The sequence below is a fragment of the Pocillopora verrucosa genome, chromosome 5 (genome assembly GCF_036669915.1).
Source record: "Pocillopora verrucosa isolate sample1 chromosome 5, ASM3666991v2, whole genome shotgun sequence".
Classification (NCBI taxonomy): domain Eukaryota; kingdom Metazoa; phylum Cnidaria; class Anthozoa; order Scleractinia; family Pocilloporidae; genus Pocillopora; species Pocillopora verrucosa.
The window spans coordinates 18,180,447-18,202,595 of NC_089316.1; the positions used below are offsets into that span (position 1 = coordinate 18,180,447).

General features: G+C 38.7%; 2 protein-coding genes across 2 annotated transcripts in view; one reads left to right on the forward strand and one right to left on the reverse strand.

Annotated features, from left to right (window-relative positions):
- LOC131787159 (uromodulin-like) overlaps positions 1-10,855 on the reverse strand; it is a 240,513-nt gene extending 229,658 nt beyond the window's left edge. Inside the window, exons 1-6 of the mRNA XM_066167191.1 lie at positions 10,783-10,855; positions 8,814-9,076; positions 7,807-7,921; positions 6,911-7,033; positions 5,694-5,819; positions 5,200-5,325 (exon numbers count right to left, since the gene is read on the reverse strand). Of these exons, the coding sequence (XP_066023288.1) occupies positions 5,200-5,325; positions 5,694-5,819; positions 6,911-7,033; positions 7,807-7,921; positions 8,814-9,076; positions 10,783-10,855 (826 nt within the window). The remainder of the gene's footprint in view (positions 1-5,199; positions 5,326-5,693; positions 5,820-6,910; positions 7,034-7,806; positions 7,922-8,813; positions 9,077-10,782) is intronic.
- The window catches only part of LOC131787130 (germinal-center associated nuclear protein), a 216,280-nt gene extending 198,800 nt beyond the window's left edge, over positions 1-17,480 (forward strand). Inside the window, exon 38 of the mRNA XM_066167163.1 lies at positions 17,051-17,480. Coding sequence (XP_066023260.1) covers positions 17,051-17,114 — 64 coding nt within the window. The 3' untranslated portion in view covers positions 17,115-17,480. The remainder of the gene's footprint in view (positions 1-17,050) is intronic.
- Positions 17,481-22,149: the final 4,669 nt, after the last annotated feature.

Below are 22,149 nucleotides of genomic sequence, written 5' to 3' on the forward strand. Positions count from 1 at the left end.
TGATATAGCCAAACCTAAAATGCACATAAATTATGGTTTACACAATCTTTCACAAGACGGACTACAAGCAATTGATAATTTGGCTAAACCAGCAGCGATTTAGTCTGTGCTGCAGTAACGGATGGTAACAGTCGGGTCTGTTCATTGTAATGATAGTAAACATAAGTAACCAGCCGCAGCAGTTTATCACTGAATTACCGCTTGACAAAACAGTGATGAAGGCTTTTGAACGGAACTTACTTGACCAGGTTTGCAAGCAGTGTTGACCCCCATGTGGAAGAAAACTGTCCTGGTGACCCTGACCATCAGCCACTGCTGGGATGAGCCCACCATTTAGCAAACCGGATGCGTGAGTGGTACAACGGTCTGTTTTGGTGGACATGAGGAGTAGGCATTCCGTGTACCTGCCTGCTCCTTCAATAACTTGCGTGATACCAACTCCTTCAGTCCCTTTGTCACAAACCGTTTGTTTGGATTGCCGTAAGTTATCTTTCTTCCTGCCACCCGGTCAGACTTTTAATAGTCTTGAAATTCTAAAATAGACAGAGTAGTGAAAAGTTGAGGAATGTCCAAAAATCGACAGCAAACCACGTAAAACCCATGGTATTTGATTTGCCATAGAATATGATTGTCGGGTTGCGGGATGTGATTGGCAAGGTTATTTGTTCCCTATTAAACAAATTTAATTTTCAACCAATATCCATTATGTTGTCTGACACTCCAAAATTTCTGAAAAATCTAACTGGCCAACTGCCATTTGTGGTGGGATTTTACTTGACAGCTGACAAAAGACCCCGGATCTCTCCCAGATAATACTAAGAAACTGGATTTAAATAAGGAAAGTTGATTTATTTTGTTTCTATATAAAGTACATTTTTTATTAAAATATTAGTAGGAGTAACTGCCGGAGTCTCATATTTCGTTAATAAATTACCGCATGGACCCATCCATCTACAAAGGGTCATATGTTCATTTAGCGGTTTCTATGATATTTGATACCTGACTCGATCGTCGACTTTACGCACGATGCGGCATTCAATGCTGTGATATTTCAAAAGCTGTTGGTACGCTTTCTATCGAATGGATTTCGGAAAACGGCATTTGAAGCGTCGACAGAGGCCGCATTCCGATTAAGGATGTACAACAACCGTACTGGCGCTTCTGAAAAAGCACCAGCGATTTTGTTCCTTGGTCAAAGGAGGCAGTTTTTTGGTCGAGTACATTATGGCCTGCGGAGAATTTTTATGTTGACAAACTATTTATCACAAGGCCTCTCGAAACACAATTAGGAGGAAGGAAAATCGCGAACAGTTTTTCCTGAACTACGGACGACGTAATGGAATCGGGAGCTTCCACGACCCATGCTCGGCTGGAACACCGGAAACGAAATTATAAAAATCGTACTCTGTAGTATAAAAACGAATTAAAACTCGTACTCTGTAGTATAAAAAACGAATTAAAAATCTTACTCTGTAGTATAAAATGCCTTAGATATTATAATATATATATATATATATATAATATGTATATATATATTTTTTTACAATATACGGAAAGGCCTTATTTAGTCAACTGAATTCTAGCGCAACAGAATGACTATCGCGACCTTGCCTTCCAGAAAGCTGTCCGTTGTTGTTGCCCTTACCACAAATTCGATTGGTTCCCCTCGGTAAGAGTCTTCAGTGCAGCTGGGCCAACCCTGATTCAATGGCCTTGAACGGCGCAAGTAATGTAACCGCCTTTTAAATACGCACCCTGCGTGCATTCTGGGAGCCCTTGATATTCGCAGTGAACACTCAATGAAATGCCTTATCCCCCTCGAATGTTTGCGAAACAAAGATCGCAATGGCAAGTTGAACCCATCTTGTGCATCATCCCATCTCAACCAGTCATTGGATGTTTTAGAATGAAGTCACGGTGTTGTGGTTCACCAACCGTGGTGCGGCTCAGAATGAGTGTTCGCCTTTTTCTGGAAAATCAAATGCAAGAGTGTACAGGCCTCTTTATGCAAAAGACCAATCGGCCCCTTAAATCGTGGCAATACGTTAAAGGCCACAAATTCTTGCTTTGGGCTACGATTTTGATTCTCTGTGTGATTTGGTCTCTGTGTTAAAATACATGGGTTGTTGTTGAGGCGCCAGGGCACCAACCTGTAGACCAGTTTACAGTGCTCCGAAAGAACATTCAACGTAAGGCTAGAGACCTTGCAACCTGTTTTATCGATGCGGGTTGCTAGTTTATAAACTCCGCACGAAGGTGCCATCGTAGTTTGATTCACCGTTTATTGACCTTGAAGGCTAGGTAATTCTTTTCAAATTTCAAGCCAGATAAACTTGAAAAATATTGTGTTCAGGAGCTGTTGTCTCAGCTAGCATTGTTTCATTTTACCGCTTGATGGCACAGTTTCCGTTCTATGAAAACGAATGAACACCATTTGCAAACTTTAGCCGCTGAATTCGGAAACTCGAAGCTTGTCCAGTTTCGCCCTCCTTTAGAAAAGCCAACGTCAATCTGTGATGCAAGTGAAAACTTTCTGTTGTGTGCAGAAGTTGCCCAGAGGGGAATTTTACAAGTGGACATTTCATTAGAATGGAGTTGGCATTGTTGATGCCAGAGTCAAACTCGTGACCTATCTGACTGGCAGTTTCGAATGTCATATCTATAGAAGTTCTCAGACGAAGAGCTTATTTTGCAGCGGTCGATCTTGACAGTGGCCTGTAAGTTTGCAATCCTTGAAACTTAGAGTGACCAACTTCTAAAGGAGAACTCGGAGTCTTATGAAGAAATCAAAAGACTTTGTGAATTTGAAGACGGGATAGCGTTCTCTGACCCAGGGGATCGAAAGGTAAAGTCCTTCTGTCCTTCTGAGAAAAAACATAGCATCTCTTCTATGGAGAAGACTCTATCCGCATTAATGTTGCTACAGGTTGCTTTACACTAGCATCGGGACTCAGTGATACTGTGTCTTTCTTACAAGTCCTAGCAAGTCTCTATAAAAGTTCTGGTATCAGAGCCCAACGCAAAGAGAAAAGCACACGTCTTATCAAGATGCCGTAGACAAAGTATCGTATGTAAATGACAACATCACGAAGACCGTTTCTGATGTGAAAGAACGGCTCAATGTAAAGGAAGCCATAGCGACCAACGGCCCCGAAGGAACTGTGTCTAACAAAGCTCAAGTCTCCCTTAAACTTCTCGAAGAAGGAATGCACTGCGTGTGCAACAGCATAGCTTCAATAAACAACGATTATCTGGAGGACACTGAATTGTGCACAATATTTATAACAATTGTAGAGATTCTACACGCAGTTTCCCTTTTAAGTATGAGACCTTCACCACATTGCAGTATTCCCAAGACTTTGGAATAATTATCTGGGAGTAAATGAAGAGAGTAACAAAATGGGAAGCCAAATATTTTACTCATGAAAAATCCTACTATCCTGTCCCTCACACTGGCACGGAGTTTGCAAATGTCAACCTTATGCGACCTCTACCTTCAAAGGGATCAACCCCGAGTTTGAAAGTACTATGAAAGAATTTGTGGAGAAGTATCGTCTGTTGAGGCAAAGGACAGTTCGGGAGGAAACTAACAAGGAAAAGGCAAGGGCTTTACCACCGGCCGTTTACACAAAGAAAGAAGAATCCATTAAAGTGGACTTGTTGGCGGGACTAGGGAACGATTTTAACTCTTGAGATCAGCCAGTCGGGCTCGGCAGCGACAAAGGACCCATTCAAGCTTCTTCGGAAGATAGTAATGTGAAAGGGCATCAGGAAACGACTTTTCTGACCGAGAGGATGAAGATATTACCTCAATTACGGTTTTTAGACCCGGGAGGCCAATGAGCCAATAGATTTCAAAGGTACGCTTACAGGAGATATCGCTTACAAACCTAGATCAAAAGTAGACAAAAGAACATTCCTTTCCGTTCATTTCATCGAAACCAGTGGCAATCTAGGCATTGTAAAACAAAACATAAAACCAATTTATTGTGCTAGAGGACTCTTCAGAGGTTCGTTTTCCCTCTGACGATCTTCCCTCCAAGATTTGACCGGCTAAGTGGTTGAAAAGGAATGTTTCAATGTTGCGAACAGGCAAACAGAAGTTTGTGTGCAGAAGAATTGTAACTTATTCAAACACCCATCAAACAAGGAGTGAAAGTTACTTGGAAGATCGTGGAATGATTTTCATTCCAGAATTGAGAAAGAAAGGGTACTTATTGGATCAAAGACGTGTTACGCAATTTCTACCTTCAAAAGAGAATTCATGCCAATTTCATTGTTTGCATAGCAACAAATGACCAAGTAGCGCCTTAAATCGCTAAGATAATGCAGAGCGATTTCACCGGGGTCAGGCTAATATATCTCATCACGCTGTGACTGCCTCAGTAATTATCTATTAATTATTGCTTTCATGATTTACTCATGTAGTCTGAGCTACCCGCTTAGTGTAGTCCTAAGGACGACTGATGACGTCCGTAGTGACTGACGCTGGGAGTACATGAGTGGAAGTGATCATCAAGTGATCAAGAGTAATTGTCGGTAGAGCGTTATGAGATGAAAGTGTTAAATTATTGTAAACTTATTGCTCAGTTTAGCTGTAATGGAATTGGCTGTGAGATTCAAGGCGCAGGATGGTTCTAGACAAACCCTTCTGTAGAGTATACTAATTGTAAGCGTAGGAGTTGCGCAGTCTTCAGTTTGAGATAATTTGGATTTAGAGTTTGTGTACGGAATAAAAGATTTCGTAATCATTTAGTGATATCGATCAAGCCACTGATTCTTAGTTGACGCGCCAGAGAAACCAAAAGTCAATCAAGGCGGTGGAAAGAAATTGAACACACAGAGAAAGAGAACAGGTATAGGAATGAATGAATGAAATGATGCCATTAACCAGAGCAAAAATTATAAGGGAAGCTGCGGAGTAATAGTTTTTTTGCAATATGAGGCAAAAAATCATTGTTGTTGATTGAGATTGCCAGGTGGGCGTGGCCCAAGCTCCACTGACCCCCAAACAAACCTGTCAGATAACGTTACCTTCAGATCTCGTTATGCTTTTTTTGGTATAATTAAATCGTCAAATAAAAAACAACTCGGCCATGTCGATTGAAGTTTTTTCAGTGCGTTAGTGCCCTTAGGAAGGAGACAACGGCAACAGAGAATTTTTTCTGGTATATGAGATTATGCTTTTAAAGATTTTACCTCGGCAGTTCTGCCCGTCTCCGGTGAATCCAGGCTTACAAGAGCAGATGAATGATCCCGCGGTATTTGCACAAGTGGCGTTCCTCTTGCTACAGTTGTGAGTATTTTTATAGCACTCATCAATGTCTGAAATGGGATGAACACCATATTCATAATTCTTCTTTGTTTATGTTGAGGCAGAATATGGAGGTAGGGGGAAACAATATATAGCTTCAAAATAACAGTAGGAATTGAGATCTGAGAATGTTTAGAGTACTCATCCAAAAAGAATGCAGAAAAGACGGTAAGAAAGTAATCCATTGCCAGCTAAAGAAATGATACAAGTAAAATTAAAATTGGGACTATCAACCGCACGAAATCAACTAAATACACCACCTCTGATACTGTAATAACTAATAGGTCTGGTCACCGAAGAAATAGCCTTTGATGCAGGAAGCTGTGTGCGTTTTACTTGTTGAAACGGCAGAAAACTTGCGCTGATTAACTTGTATTACCTGTGCAGTTGTATCCATCCCCAGTAAATCCAGGATTACAAGAGCAAGTGAAGGATCCTTCGGTATTTGTACAGGTTGCGTTCCCTTTGCTACAGTTGTGAGTATTTTCAAAGCACTCATCAATGTCTGAAATGAAGTCAACACATCATACCGTTTGTTTATATTGAGGCAGAATGTCGCAGAATGAATAGGTGGGGGGGAAGGAAGTTGAATGTAAACTTTCGAAATGACAGTATACCTGATAATACAGTTCTGTGCGCAAAAAAAAACAAGAAAAGAAAAAAATATTTATATATCGGGATAGGAAATCTATGATCTTGATGTTAAAAGGCAATTTGAATTCTACCAAAAACTACGAAATCATTTGGGCTAGTTTATTACCGTAAAGACAAAAACACCAGGTCTTTGTTTGAATCGCTTTTGATATGGGGAGACATAGTGGCCCGAAGAAATTCCATTACCTGTGCAATTTGTCCATCCCCACTGAATCCAGGTTTACAAACGCACTTGAAAGATCCCCCCGAACTTTCACAAGCAGCATAATCACTGCTACAGTTGCAGGTAATTTTGGCATATTCTTCGATGTATGAAGTACAGAATGAAATTGGGGAAAGATACAGGTACTAGATATCTCGTCATTTCTTCAAATGGCGTTGTCCTTGTTATATTTGTGGGTATTTCCAGTATATTCGAGGATGGAGGGAAGGGGCGATTTGGAGAAGGGAGGTTTTCATATATATTATAAAAAAAGTATAACATTGCGAGCTCGTTCATTTTTGATAATATAGTAAAATTAAAATCAGGAATCTGGGGCCCTTCTCCTGCCGAAAGATAGGAATTCGAGCACACTCGTCAATAACCGAAATTTAATAAGCAGTTCGTATCATTTATAGTGATAAATATAACAATAAAAGGGGTATGGAAACTGGGATTTCTATCTGAAAACGACAGGGTGGTCTTAAGGAAAAAAAAACTTTTAACCCCCCTCCACATGGAGGGTGACTCAAACTCTTTCTGACCACACAGGACAGAGCCGTAAACGTACTTCTCTTAAAAGATGCTATGTCACGCAATCAGGAAATGAGTTGCAAACGAAAAACTTATTTTGTACCTCGAGTAGAATTGTATATATCCTTTAGGGGCGTAGTCAGTTAAGGAGAGAGGAAAACGCACGGAATTTTTTCTGCCTGAAAAGGTCATGCTCTGCAGGACTATACCTTCGCATTCAAGTCCATTTCCGCTGAATCCACGATTACAAGAGCAGATGTAAGACCCCTCAGTATTTGTACAATTGGCATTCTCGCTACACTTGTGGGAATTCAGAGCACACTCATCGATGTCTAGAAGAAAATTATCGAATCGTTCTTATGATCATTATTATCACCACCAAGTTAATGTGCAAAGGAAAACCAGCTTAGGTGTTATAATCGGAGCACATTATGATTACGATTGTAAAACGTGTGTTTTTACTAGAGGTTAATCCTATGCATTTATGTATATTCCCGCTGAATCCATGTTTACAAATGCACTCGAATCATCCTATGCTATTTAAGCAAATGACCTTTTCATTGCTGCACTTGTGGGTTTTTGTAGCCCACCCATTGATGTCTAAAATATAATCAATAGCCCTCTGGTCAAAATAGTGAAGAACGGAGGTTGCGAGAAGGAGGGGGGGAAGGGGGGAAGATATGATGTGTTAAGCTGCTGTTTGTCATCAGTGACGATTGAAGAAGCAAGTGAGCAGTAAAATGCGGGGTTACAGAGAAGTAAATTCTTCGCTCCACTTTTCCTTGTACTGAATGCCTATAATATCCTGGGGTGAGACTTCAACTCGAAAGAAGTGGGATGGTGTTTGAAATGAAAAAGGAATTCAACACCTAAGGGAGGTGGTTTGAGTCCTTTGCTGTTCATCCTAAAAAAATGTAATACGGCAGAGCATGAAATTTGAAGTTGCGCCCCCATCCTTGTTTTCCACCACAATGGGCCATATTTAATTTGTGTCATAAGTACAACCGCTTCTGAATCTTGGACCCTCTAAAAAATGGACCACTATGTTAAAATAAAGAAATAAAAAAATGAAAAAAGAATCGATTTCTCTGATTTTAAGTGTTACCTTTTTCACAGTCGTGGCCAGTAAGTCCAGACGCACATAAACATCGATATCGTTTTCCTGTAAATCCCGACTGGCAGGTGCCGTAGTTCTCACATGGAGATAGAGCGCAAAAATTCTTCAACAAAAACAAACAAACAAACAAAAAACAGAAACGGAAAAGAACTTGTCAAGGGCGTTAAAAGAAAATTCTGCTTTAGACATATTGCATAATTTCCAGAGTTAAAAATACCACATTTTCAGCATGAGGCGACAAGAAGAATTGTCACTCCCTTGGACGGGATGTCGCAATTAACTGTTTAAAATCTTGATAGCCGTTTTCGACACTTCGCCGAGAACCTGAACACAACTTGGTGGGGAAAGAAATTCAAAAAGTCTGTGTTAAGTCACTCCCATCACTCTGAAAACTCGAGAGGGGGCGTCTAAAGATAGGCTATTACAGAGTAAATTATCTTTCCCCAAAGCAGTACTCGTAACCCCGGTCATAGCTCAACTGTACCGTTATAGCCATAGTCGTACGTGCTCTTTAGCCATGAGATGTGTCTAATTATTTCGATTATTTAACCTGGTACATTCATGCCTGAAAACCAATTGAATTCAACTACCTTTTGCAAAAATGCATTCGAAAGGCCATTCAATTTATTCTTGGTCACGAAAAATATTTAAGATGAATGAACATGAGTATTTCGCAGTTGTGCCTTCTTTATTGCAAGAAAAACAGCGATCAATTGTTTATTCTAGGCCGGTGACCAACGTTCTGAAATGACTAATAAAATTGCATGCTTTCGTTAATAAAGTTGGGTGTTCTCAAGGCACTCATAGGACTTTTGCTTTTTGATAGTGCTTTTCTACAAAAGATCTGTAACGACATCAGCATTTGTCTAAAATTTATGTAAAAATAATTAATAATGAATAAGAGGCGTTTCACAGACATGAATATAAAGGGTACCCTTTAGCTCTAATGAATTGAAAAAGAGACAGTTGTGCAGTTGACATTTAACGACTGATACCTTAGTTCCGTGGTATACATAGTTCGCTGCTTTCACCAGATCCCTATCGTACTCTTTACCCGTTGAGTTATTCAGTTCACAGTTGTGTGATTTTGCTCCTTTTTCTCCAAAATAAAAGTTAACACTGACGCAGTTGTGGTCCAAGTAGCAACGATATTCACACGTGTCCCTGTCAATCACACTGATGTTTGCTATGGTATGGTTAACAAGACGTTCTCCCACGAAGAACAAAGTGGATGGAAATGCCAATATACGGCATTGATCTAAAAATTCAAATCATTAAGAGTTAAAAAGCGAAATGAGTCATCAATTCTGAGGGTCTCAGATGTTAATCTAACAGTTCAGTGCACGTGGTACGTATATCCATAATTACAACATATTCACTGAGTTATCGGAAATCAAGTTGTATTAACAGTAACATCGGATAAGGTTTTTATCGAGCCATGAATCATGACCTTTTGTACATTATTTCAAGTCGTAATTTATTATCAAAGTTATTATAACAAAGCGTGCGTTTGCAAGTCCTGCTAAACTCCTAATGAGCCAGCATGGTGTCTCGAAGTAGGCATGGCGCATACATAATACGAGTTTTGCAATTTACTTTAGCAAGTAAGTTCGCGTCTACCCTATTCGAGTGGTATTAATACTCTCAAGATTCTTTAGAACAGTAAATTTTATTCGAGGCGATTAAAAGTATTGTGGAATCGAAGGTTATGCTTCAAATTCTTCTTCAAATTGTCAACGCAAAGCCAAACATTCTGGCCGTGAATTCTAGTAAAAAATTAAGATTCCAGCATGCTGAATCGATTAAGCGGGTCTCGTAAATGTAAGGAGTTCTTTTGTTCTCCGTTTCCAAGCAGTAAACTTGGCACTTCTTTGAACTAAGCTTTGGTTTCTAAATATTTATTGATCGTATACACCTTGCCTTTTATCGATAGTTTTTGGGTGGTAAGCGATTACCGGGTCACACGACTCAACTGTGGTAGAAATTTATCTTTGTGCACAAGTCGTATCCGCCATGTTATAAGTAAATTGGTTTGTGCTCTTCGCGAGTGTATATCGTGTTATGGATTCACACAGGAAGTTTAGAGAGCACTCAAGAAGCTAAAATTGCTGTTGGCTTCAGCTCGAGCAACTCACTTCTTTTGTGCTTTTAAAACTGCCCTCGAGCATCAATTTCTCCATAAGCACACGCTAAGAACAAACTATGCTTAATTTTACATTGCGATTTTAATTTTTGCTTTTTGCTCTGTTTTGTTTTTCCATCATTCATACCAATTAGTCACCTGTCGAGTGACATGTTTTAATGTGCCCGCTTTTCTGCACTTAGTACTCCGTTTGCATTATTGAAAACATAACTGCTTTCCCTGCATTTAAACAATTTTAAAATTTTTATGACACAAGCGAATAATTATGTACCCAAAGAAAGATTCTTATTTCACAAGAGAATCTAAAAATAGGAGAATGGAAAACATTTCATTTCCATTAGTTAAGACATCAATTTGCCTTTCCTTAAGTGCAGGACTCTTCATAACTGTGGGACCTTTCTTGCGAAAATTTTGTCATTAATTTTAGACGGCCTCGATAAAACTTAAGTTTATTTTTATATGAGTGTTTCAAAAGAATTCAAGACTATAAGCAGAAAAAAATGAGAAAAATATGAGCAGTTAAGAAATTCCGAAGATTGTTCGGTCGTAACTAAAAATACTTTGCAAACATACGTTCGCATATAGTGCCAAGGAATCAAGGATATTTTCGAATGAATAAAAGATAACAATGCATTCAATTGGATTATGAATTTTGTAGCCATTTTGTTAGTTTATGCCCCTATGTGTATATACGACAATTTAAGTATTTCAGTTCTTGAGAATTCGTGTTTCCATTTTTAACATGGTAAACTGTATAGCTGAAAATTTTAAAGGAGAAAAATAAAGGCTTTTTATCAACAAATGCAAGATTTGAAACCTACCATCTGGGCAGGATAGAACTTGTCCGTGGGAGAGCACCACAGAAGTGAAGAACAAGTGGAGAAAAACTCCCATATTCTAAAAAACCAGCTGAAAAGAAATCCTTTCGATGTTTTGTGGCTGTTGAAAGAATCGAGAAGCTTAACAGCAGTTTGTTGACGGCGATGTATCAGCGATTTAACGCTAAACTTCCTTGAAACATGATAGCCAATCACAATTGGACATATGAAAGATGTATAACACCCCGTCACAGAGAGGCTGTTAGATTAAATGATGTGTACTAAAATAGATAATTTTGTTAATTTTCTCCACAGGCAGTTATTTCCATTTTTCACTCGCTATTCTAAGGGAGCCTTCTTGTGTACGTATCAATAATTATAGGCAGCATCAAAAGAAAAGAAAATAGTAGTTTAACTCAGTAAAAATGCAAGCGCACACAAAAAAAAGCCTACAAATCTGTTTTGCTAAAATTTCAAATTGCTAACTCTGTGGTATTCTGACCAAATTTTCTGGGAGATTTTAGAGCATATTTTTAGAAAACATGGCTTCACGGAAGCAAACTCTGTTTTTCAGTGGCGTTCTCGCTAGGAGAGTGCTTCTCGACTTCCCGTCGAAAAAAAGGTTTCCTTTTTTTGGACATAAAAAACGGTTTAAGACATATGTCTCAGAGATAGTTTGGTTGTTCTTGAGTTCTCTTTTTTATGGGTTTTTACAAGCTAAAATTGATATTTTGGCTAGATTACTGCGACTGCAATAATATAGCTCACGGATTTTCCTCTTTCTTCAAGTTGCGGGATTTATTCAGTCAGAGTGTAAATAAAGTATGGAAACTTTACATGAAATCTTATTCATACCAGCCTGATCAGAGCAGACCATCTCTTTGAACATAATTTGCAGATCAAAAATCCAACAATGTGTACAAAAGAATTCTTAAATGTACGCGTAAATCGGGCTAGAAAAGCATATCAGTGGAAAGTTTTTACACCAGTTAGGCTTCTGATAGCAAATAGCTTTCATCTACCAACGTCTTGAAAACAAGGCAAACCAATGTGTTTCCTCCAATGAGCTAGTGTCAGAGCGCATTTGCAAAATTCTGAAAATCAACCAAGACATCTTTTTGACCGTTTAAACTTATTTCACTTACCTCCTACACGAAGGGCTTTAATTTTTAATGACAATTGGAAAAGATCCTGAGTTGTCCTAAATCGTTGCATAAACTTGATTGTTGTATCAGGTTACCAACCACACACAACGTGGAGAAATTAAAAATTAGCGAGTAGAATTTTGCATTCTCGTCGTTATAGAGATGATGCGTAGCTAAAGCCCTTGCGAACTGAATTCCCAGTTTTCTGGGAATTCCTAGGAATTCCTAGGAATTCCTAGGAATTCTCAAAAATTCCCAATTATGCAAATGACCCTTGCAAACTGAATTCCCAGTTTTCTGGGAATTTCTGGGAATTTCTGGGAAAGGAAGACTCCAGTTTTGTGAGGACTTGGAATCCCTAGGAATTCCTAGGAATTCTCAGCTTTACAAACTACCTATAATTTAAGAAGTGTGGAACTCTTGGGAATTTCTGGGAATTGAATTTGAGCCAATTTTAATACCCTGAGGTCCACATAAATTCTAAGAATTTCTCAATACCTTGAATGTGAAGGTTTTAAGAAAAAGAGTAATTTCAGAGGCTTTAAACTTTGGCTCAATAAAAGGTATGCTATACAAAACTTACCAAGAGATATACATACATGTACACGTTTATTACTTAACGATCATGAAATTTATTACTCAAACTAAGTTTTAGTAAACCTTTACATTAATATGGATTTTCTCATGAACCAGCTGTCAGTTATGTTAAATGGAAATTGCCAACTTCCACAATAATTAACAATAATTACATTGTTATCTTACTTCCCTAACCTACATTACTGGTTGCCTTTGTTAGAAAACCTTGGAACAGTCAAGCTCAGTTGCCTCAAATGCTGTCAGAGACTTTTTGTTGACAATACTTTTAGTAGAAATTTCATGCCTTAGACAAACAAATTCAACACCTAATTAATCTTTCTTTTTTCATGATTGTTGTTGCTGCTTTTTTTCAGTTTTTGCTCTATTTTCATGACTAATTGCTGTAATTTGTTTTGCTGTTTTTATTCTTACAAAACATTTTTGTAAGAGTTCCAATACTTGTGGATCATCCACACACTTTGCAAACATTTGGCATGCAGACAAGACAGAGGTAGTCAATGTACCCTTTGAGGAAAAACACCTTTTATATGACGTCTTCAATTTACTTTATTTGAAACTCTGATCTGAAAATATTTGTCAACAAGACTTGTTAGTAGTGAGAAGTACCAACCAAGTTTCCTTTCATAACTTAATTTCTTAAATGTCCCAATCACTGGATCTCCCAAAAAAATATTACATCTTTTTATTTTTGGTGCAAATTACAAGTCCTTCTTTATATAAAATGAAAAGTGCTAGTCATACTTCAATAATAACAGCTCTTAAGTTTACTTGTTGTTCTTTTCTGTCTGTCAGCTATCAACAAAATTGTTTTATACTTCGGGCAGTGCATAACTATTTGTGGACCAGAGTTCCAACGCACCTCTGTAATCGCATATAGCTACTCCTGTCTCTTGTACAAATGTTTCTCCTTTGTAAGACGCACTCTACTCTGTTGTCAATACTGCTTTAAGTTCAGTGGAAACGACTGACTGAGGAATCGAGATGGCGGTGTTAGAACGTGTTGCTGAACGCTTGCTACGGTCAAGCTTTGTAGATTTAGGTACTGGTACACTGGGATCATCTATGTATCTCTTACACTTCCGAATGTGGTATCCTTCTTTTATAAATATGAGGGTAAAAGACGATTTGTAGTCGCATTCAAAACTGTGATTGGCTTGTGTTATTTCTCACCTTTGCCATTAACACAACTCAAGTGAGTTTCGAGTCTTTGTTTCCTCCACAACTTTCGGCCACAAATCGTGCATTTGTAATACGATCGATTCTTGTCGATTATTTCTACATAGAGTGAGCTCACATCTTTATTTATATCACCAAGCTATCCATCTTCTAGAAGCAGAGAACCGGTCGGAGAAGTCAAAACAAAGTTGGGCGCTTCTCTTAACACTGCAATCGGCAAGCCAGCGGATTCACTTTGCTAGCCAATGACAAGTCCTAAAAGATCCACGTGATCATGCCCGTGATCGGAAACAAAGAAGACTCCATTTGGCGCTCATCTTTGAATGTACTTTTCATCGGTTGATCGCTTTTCTCAACTGTTTTGCTTAATATAACATTTCTAAAGATAGCTTTTATTGTGGTTCAATGGGAAAACGAGAATAGCGTGAGTGTTGTAAAAGAGAAGAAAGTCGTTGGCGCCGTGGAGTTAAAAGAAGGGACAACAGTTGACATATGGACCGGTACAAACAAGGGTCGAGTGGCCATCTGTAAAGCTACGATTTTGAAAGTTTGTGGTGAGTAAAAATTGCGATATTCGTTGTGATCAAAATCTTATAAAAGAATAGATGTAGCGGGTTTAATTAAGCTTACATAACGCTCGGCGCAGCTGAAACTAGAATAATTCTGAGAATCGAATCGGTCACTTGCATGCCGCAGTTTCTTAAGCTTATGCTTTACAATGAAATAAACCTATCAGTAAGGTTTCAAGATTCCTCTAGTCACGTTTGGGAACATTCAAGATTCATAACAAACCTTAGTATATAAAGAAGCCCTCCTTGGTAAAAACAAAATAATGTATTCAGCCCTTTTTAAGCAAAATCCATGAGAGAGATGTACTAACTCCATAACAGAGATTTCTCAATTTGAGAATCCAATGAATGCCCTTTTCCTCATAGCCATCTTAAAAGACTGGTCTGAGCTTTAAACATACATATTTAATATATTATTTTTTTTTCAAATTCAGATGTCAAGGAATCCAGATACAAAATGGTCAAGGTTCTTGTTGACAACCTCATTCAAGGCCAACTCATTGTGAGCCCAGGAAAAAAAATACAAACAGTACAAACAGCAGCTAAGTTTGCAGTTTAGGATAACTTCATTCTAATTTATTGTTACAGTTACAACAAGATTTTAATCAAAAAATCAATTTTATTTGTCTGTAATCAGCCCCTTCACTCCCAAGAATATAACTGTATAAATATTACTTAAGATATTGTATTTTATGGAAAAGAATCAACAGATTTTATTCACAATTTGTGTCAAACCAAATTTAATGATTGATTAGAACTATTTTATATGAATAGCTGTAATTGAGGATTAATCCGTATGAAGTTTTCAAGAAAAGAAAAATAAATCAAATTCCATCCTAATATTACCACACATTGATGTTAATAATTAATCAAAAATATTTTACATGTAAGCCATAATTAAGCTTCTAAATAAATTTCATTAAATACTTGAATTTTAGCTGGGTTTTTTTAATTTTAAGTATTTATTTTATATCATTAGCCTCAAATTTTTGCTTAAAATTCCCAGTAATTCTTAAACATTCCTAAAAATTCCCAAAAATTCCCAGAAATTCCCAGAAATTCCCAAAAATTCCCAGAAATTCCAAGGAATTTTTTAGATTTACAGCTTTTCAGGGAAAGTCATTGGTTCTCTGAGTTGGAATTCCAAGTCCTGTTGGCTATAAACTTGGAATTTCTGGGAATTTCTGGGAATTTCTGGGAATTTCTAGGAATTTCAAGTTTTGTAGAACCAGAGTTGTTATGGTTGGGAATTCCTAGGAATTCCTAGGAATTCCTAGTCCGAATTTACCGTGAAAATTCACACCTTTATTCCTAGGAATTCCTAGGAATTCCTAGGAATTCCTAGGAATAAATTCCTAGGAATTCCTAGGATTTTCCTAGGAATTCCTAGGAATTCCAAAAGCCATTTCGCAAGGGAGGGACGCGCAAATATGTTAAAATACGTTACAGTGTGTTTTAGTAAACAACGCATATACACTCTGCAATATTACTATTCTGTTTTAGTCGAGTTAAATTTTAACAGGAAATATCCCAGGTTTTATATATAATTAATATTAGACATGAAATTCCAGCAATTTCAAGTCAAACTATATTTTAGCTCTCAGAAAGGCCCGTAATTCTTGTTTTTCAAAGTTTTTCGGCCTATGTAATATCTTTGAATGTTGGAAATTAAATTTGTGGGACTGTTTTCCCGGGGTTCCATTACTCAATTCACATATGTTCTGAAAAAAATTTTAATTTTTTTTAATGATTTTTCCTCCTAAACCAGGAAACCCTAGCCAGGTGACTAGAAATTCTTAGTTTCATTTAGAGCTTGTCCACAATACAACTTCAAACTTGCTTGTGCTTATCGCATCCTTAAAACCTTCCAGACCTCTTCAAAATTGTTGAAAATCCTATTGAGGCTAATAATAATCTTTGAGTTAACTATGACCAATTCACGCCGCGAGCGCGAGGAAAAGAGAACCACTCTGCAGGGCTGAATACGCGATGTGGAGTGCTATAAAATTCCACATTCTCGCTTGTAACGCTTTCTCTAGAGACCTTTAGAAGTGTTTAGCGACGATAAACAAAGCTATTTTTGGTTAACTCAGAGAACTTGCAGAAATACCTCCAGCTTGCATAACAGGCGCTTTATGAGCCAAGCGAGGCAAAAGTCGCATTTTGCGCGAAGTGCGAGAAGCGAAGAGGGGAGTAGAAAAATAAAGCTTTATTTTTCTCCATCCCTCGTCTCGCGCTTGGCACTCGTTTCGTGCTTCGAGCAAATGCCGCGTTCGCCTCGCTTGGCTCATGAAGCAGCTGTTATGCAGGCTAAAATACCTCTTCACATTTATAAGATAAGGTGTCATTGATTTGTTAGAGCGGGAAGAGACATTTATCACGTGCAAATAGTCGCGAGCTGAAAGGTAACTGACTGATTTGTAACAAGGACTCACCCTGACAAATGAGAAATGATCTCACTTTCCGAAAAGGAACGCTCTTTTAAACATAAACAAACTTCACTCCTGGAAGCAAGCCTCTGAGGAGAAGTGAGAACACCGTTTGGGCAAAACTCTACAATTTGTGTACTTTACTAGCCTGTTCACAGACTCTCTTCATTTTAGATATCTTCGAGTGCACGTATAAAAAAAAGGCGCGTTCCGCCCTCTCTCACGAGCAATCGCTTATCTTAGCGCGCACCAAATTCCCAAAAGAGAAAAACGTCTGTGAGCAGGTTAGTACTTTCTGTTTCTTCATATTTTGCCCACAGAGCTGGCAAGTAAAATTAATGACGGTTTTTTTCAGCAGGTCAACGTCGAGCGCTTTGCGGCGAACGGGCTTGGGTGGTACTTCTAATTCTAGTTGCTGACAAATTTTTGGAAACATTCTAAGTTTACGTCACTCCAGAGATCCTCCCTTGGCCATGGCACAGATATCGTGCTGATCGTAAGTGATGGGGTGCTGTAGCGTGATGGATAGGATTGTTTCTCTTGCCATGGTAAAGTTTTCCTCTTCTACTACAGCTTGGATTTCAGCATCGTCGGATGTTTGCCGTCGGACCTTCGCTGCAAGACGTGAGAGATATGAAGTGCACTGCTGCGGGGTAAGAAACTCGGATACTTTGAACAAACGAACACCATCAGGTCCTTTTGCACGTCTCATTTCACGTGATACGATATCACCGTCTAGTTTTCTGCCGCTGGTTTGATCAATTGTAAACCTCGCATTTAGATAATCCCTCTAGTTTTGGTTAAGGCGTGTGAAGAGTGCCCCTTTGGTCCACTTTACTAAGCGAACAGATGAAACGTTTGCTTTTTACATCTTATGACGACATTTTCTTCAGAACCGCTATATTCTGCGATGTTCGTTTTAAAAATTTTGTAGAACAAATCAAGGGCTATAAATTTATAAAGGGGCGAAGGGGCTTAAGTCTTTTACGAAGCAAAACCCCTCGGGGTGGTAGACACCCGCTCTTCCTGCGCACCAGGGTGGTAAATGGATGCCTTTCATGCGTCTGAAGGCTATAACAAACGATAAACGTACACCGTTTTACTCAAACTATAAAAAAAAGTTTGCGCGATGACGTAAATTTAAAGAAGGATAAAATTGTGAATTTTCATTAGACTAACCTTCTGATGTTGTTTCCAATGGGATCTCTTTTCCCTTTCCCATACCATAAGCGCGCCAAGCTACGAGAATTTCGTCTTTAAACTCGAAATTGTTTCCAGAGTTTCCTGAAGACTTTGACAACGGCCACAAAGACGAGTGTGTTGGTGACTGCATTGTTGCTGGTAATCTGCATCACTACTGTCGCTAAGAGCAAACAAAACACATTGGTCTGCTACGTTAGAGGTGCTAGTGACATGAACCTATTGACAAAACAAAGTTGAGATTGCTGTTTGTCTGTGCTTATACTTCAATATAATATTTAATCAAATGATTTTTTTAATCTAACAAATATTATTAACGTAAGGGGGGCGAATAACTTTTAACCTTAACCTTAGAAAAGACCACTATCCTCGTGCGCGCATTGTTAATCTCGAGAATTTATGTAAGCTAGTTAAACGTGCACCATTTAGAGAAGAAAAAGAGAACAAAATATATATTTTTTTACGGAATGATTTTGTTGTTTTGTACTTATTTTTAGTTTTATTCAAGCTGTCTTTCTGGAGTTAGAATTCACATTACCTTATAGTCCCCTTCAAATACTGCTTGCTTGTCATAAGAACTTGCACAACTGTAGTCTCCCACTCTTTTCCGGAACCTATTTCCCCTATTTGGCGTATGAGGACCATGCCACGAGATCATCAAATGCACGAGCACCTTCAGCTGCAAAATAATCTAAGCCCTGCAGTGATTTTCTTACAGAGGCACTGCACTCAGAGAGTACTCGTCTCATAGTAGTTTCCCTGAATGGTTTGAAGTTGGTCTCCAAACAGTACTGAGTGTACTGTTGTACCACTCGCTCGGGTATCATCATACGGATTGTGTTAGGCACTTGAATAACCTCACCAGACTGAACAAGATGCGGGCTCGTAGTGAATCCAAGAAAGTGGCCAAGCTGCCTCAAGTCTACTCGTATTCGTGTGGTAGGCTGATGTGTAACTTAAGCGCCTCGGCCAGACTGTGATCGATGAAGATTAGATATGGAGTATCGGTATCTCTTCAACCCCGGGATATAATGGGAAATGTCGTTTAAAGTTCCAACCCCTGCCATAATCGAAAGCACTTGTTCACGGGTATCCCAGCTGGTTGCGTTTTGGTACGCTTCTGCTGGGGCCTCTAAATACAAATGCTCTGAATGTGACAACTCGCTTACACCTAGTGCCTTGTTCATAGCCGTAGAAGAGGCTAAACGTCGCCAGAGTTCACCAGCATTATTAGGGGTGACGCTCTTTAGCACAGTTGCTACTATTTCTGTGGCTCTCCTTGTCTGACGCTGTCTTGCTCGTTCAGAGGAATCACTCCAAGAAAGCCATGGCTTTCCAAGCGGTTCAAGTTTGCATGCTACCAGAAACTCACTCAGCTTTTCGCGCGGCTCAGGTAAGATCGCAGGTGTGGGCTCGTCACTCTGAGTGGAAGATGTGCTTATTGTGTCTGGTGACAGAAAGGTGTCATCAGTGATTGTAAGACGTCCAAGGCTTTCTGCGAACTCTTCAACAGATTGACTGGAGAGCTGTTGAGCTGTTCTGTAACATACAAAAAAGACGTTTAGACATCAATGTTACTCCAATATTTCTGTTTATTTTGTCACCAGGCATTAGTTTTTTTTAATTATAGTTCGAAACTTAAATTATACATCATTTTAAAAAAGAAAATATGAATTTACACGCATACCACTATTATTATCAATAATTCCGCTCCGGCCAGACCGAAAGGAATTTAAAGAAACGAACAGTGACCTATTCGTCTTAAAATCATTTTCAGAGTCATTTTCAAAGTTTACAGTTATTCACAGTTACCCAGCCCTTTCGGAATTTCGACATTTGTTATGTTGGCATAACTGTCTGTATCCAAGGTTACCGTTTACTTACTTACATTTGCTTCTGAAGTCTCTAGTTCTACGCATGGAGTAACTTCAATCATTGGTGCGGGTGTCACCTTCTGTTGTTGGTTTGTCTTCGCGAAATGTTGCTTGCACATTCTGCAAAGAGCTGTGGCAAAAATAAATGTTAACCTCGTTAAAAGGCCATCGAGGGCATATTGTCAATGACAAGTGCAACTCTTCCACTGCAAATACCCCTAAACAAAGGCAAAGGGAAAATTATCCATTGCATACATCACGACCGAGTTGAGAATAACATGACCATCGTGAGGTCTGTGATAAAGAGATGATGGAGATGTACACCACTATTAGCAGTTACGTAAGACAGTAAGACAGTACATAAGATTTACCTGCTCTTGCTAACAGCAGTTTCCATTCAGTGTCAAGTGCTGTATCTGCTTTTAATCCATACAGCTCGCAGTGCATCGATATGTCCCTTGTACAATTTCTTAAAGCGAGAACTTCAACTTGGCCTGGATAATCGCTGCGTAAACCACAGGGTGTGGCGTCGTTTAATAAACCAGGAAAACTACATGAACTGTTCAATACTGCTAACCTGTCGTTGGATTATGATATTAAGGAAACCTTGAAGCGAATTCGTAAACTTAAAAAGGGGAAATCAAATAAATAAAAAACAAACAAAAAATCAGTTAGAAGCACACTCCCTTAATTGGCCCAGTGTCATATTTATTGTTTGTATGTGATATGCCCGTAAGGAATTCTAATTCGGAATAGCAAGGTCTAGGATTAAAATGCATCTATTCCCAGCTGAGTAATTGTGTTTGCAATATTCTTTCAATAACAGCTTTCAAACTGTTTATTCATCCTGTGCCAATCCTGAAAAGTTGAAGTTGTTTTAAGTGCATTTACAGAACACTACCGTGTAAAAAGTTATAACCATAGGAGGGCTCACCTTTCAGGTAAAGAAATTATCCAGGATTGGTCTCATTCCCAATGTGTTTTCTCATAGCTAACTTGGTGGTAACGCCCGTCCTGTTGATAATAACCTACGAGAAGATAAAACTGCGAGGGTCCTTTCTCCAAATAATTGATGGACAGAACCTCGATGTCTTTAATAAATAAACTATAGTTTTCAGGTCCGAGTCCGAATTATCCAGAATATCTCGTAACGTGAAGTGCATCAGTGACCATGTCAAGGTGTTCATTATAACATTTACTGTTCATTATTGTGCAACCAAATAGTGGTGCTGTTAATATTTCAAAAACTAGACTTCTGATTACCCTCGTAATCTTTCTCGAGAGGCCTAAAAGCGATCGAGAAAGGGGAATAGAGATTCGTCTGTTTTATTTTTCCTCTGCAAAAGTAGGGTTTAAATCAATGAGATTTGAAATCAGAAGGAAATTTAAGCTAAAAGCTAGACTGAAATATAGATAAAAATGTTCCAATCACAACTTAAACAGTTTTTTGTTGGTACAGAAAGAATCTGTTAAAAAAAACAAATGAATTAATTTAAAAAAAATTTTCGAAATCAGCTCATAAATTCGAAAATTTGCACAACGCCATCATCATTTGAGTTCCCACCTGTCAAACCAGGTCAATCTGCTTCATTATATTAAGAGCCTCCTCCACCTCCGCCTTGTTTCGCATGGGTACCATTACCTCCCCCAGAATACCCACCATTTCTGCCTGATGCACCATTATCCTCTGATCCACTTCCCCCACCACCAAAGCCGCTTACTGCTCCTGGTGCAGGGCCCCCATTATTACCGCTATTCATATCTCCTCCTTGACCTCTTGATCCAGCCTTTAGCACCTGATCCAATTTTCTGAGAAAGCTTGCTGAGAAACCCAACTGGAACGATGGAAGAAAATTGGAAGAATTTCATTTGTATGAGAAGTTTGTTTAACTCATTATTTAACTCATTACAGGACACCATAAGGACCACGTTCGATAAAATAGTTGATTTAGTAAGAGGAAGGGTCTTCTTTTCAGAACGGGAGAGCGCACGGATAACCTGGACGCAACTCATTTTCGACTTCCGTTGTTGGTGTTGCAATTCTCGCCAATAAGTTCTAGACGTCATTTCGCTGGTTTTCCCGTCGCGATCAAAACTTCTAAGAATTATGTAAATTGTGCACTTGTACACGAGATAATACTGTTTGGAGTGATCTCAAAATTAATTTCCAGGATAATGAGGTCTCTTTCCAGTGGACAACTTAAATATATAAGTTAATGTCTCGTTTCTGGAGAGAAGGAAGGGCAATTATGACCAATCACTAATCAACAACGCTGCCGATGAAACTCAAGCGAGACTTAACAACTCTTCTTGGGTTTATCGACATCAGAATCAAGCATAAGGTCTAAAAGGTGTTTTATTGAAGGCTCTCACTTACAGT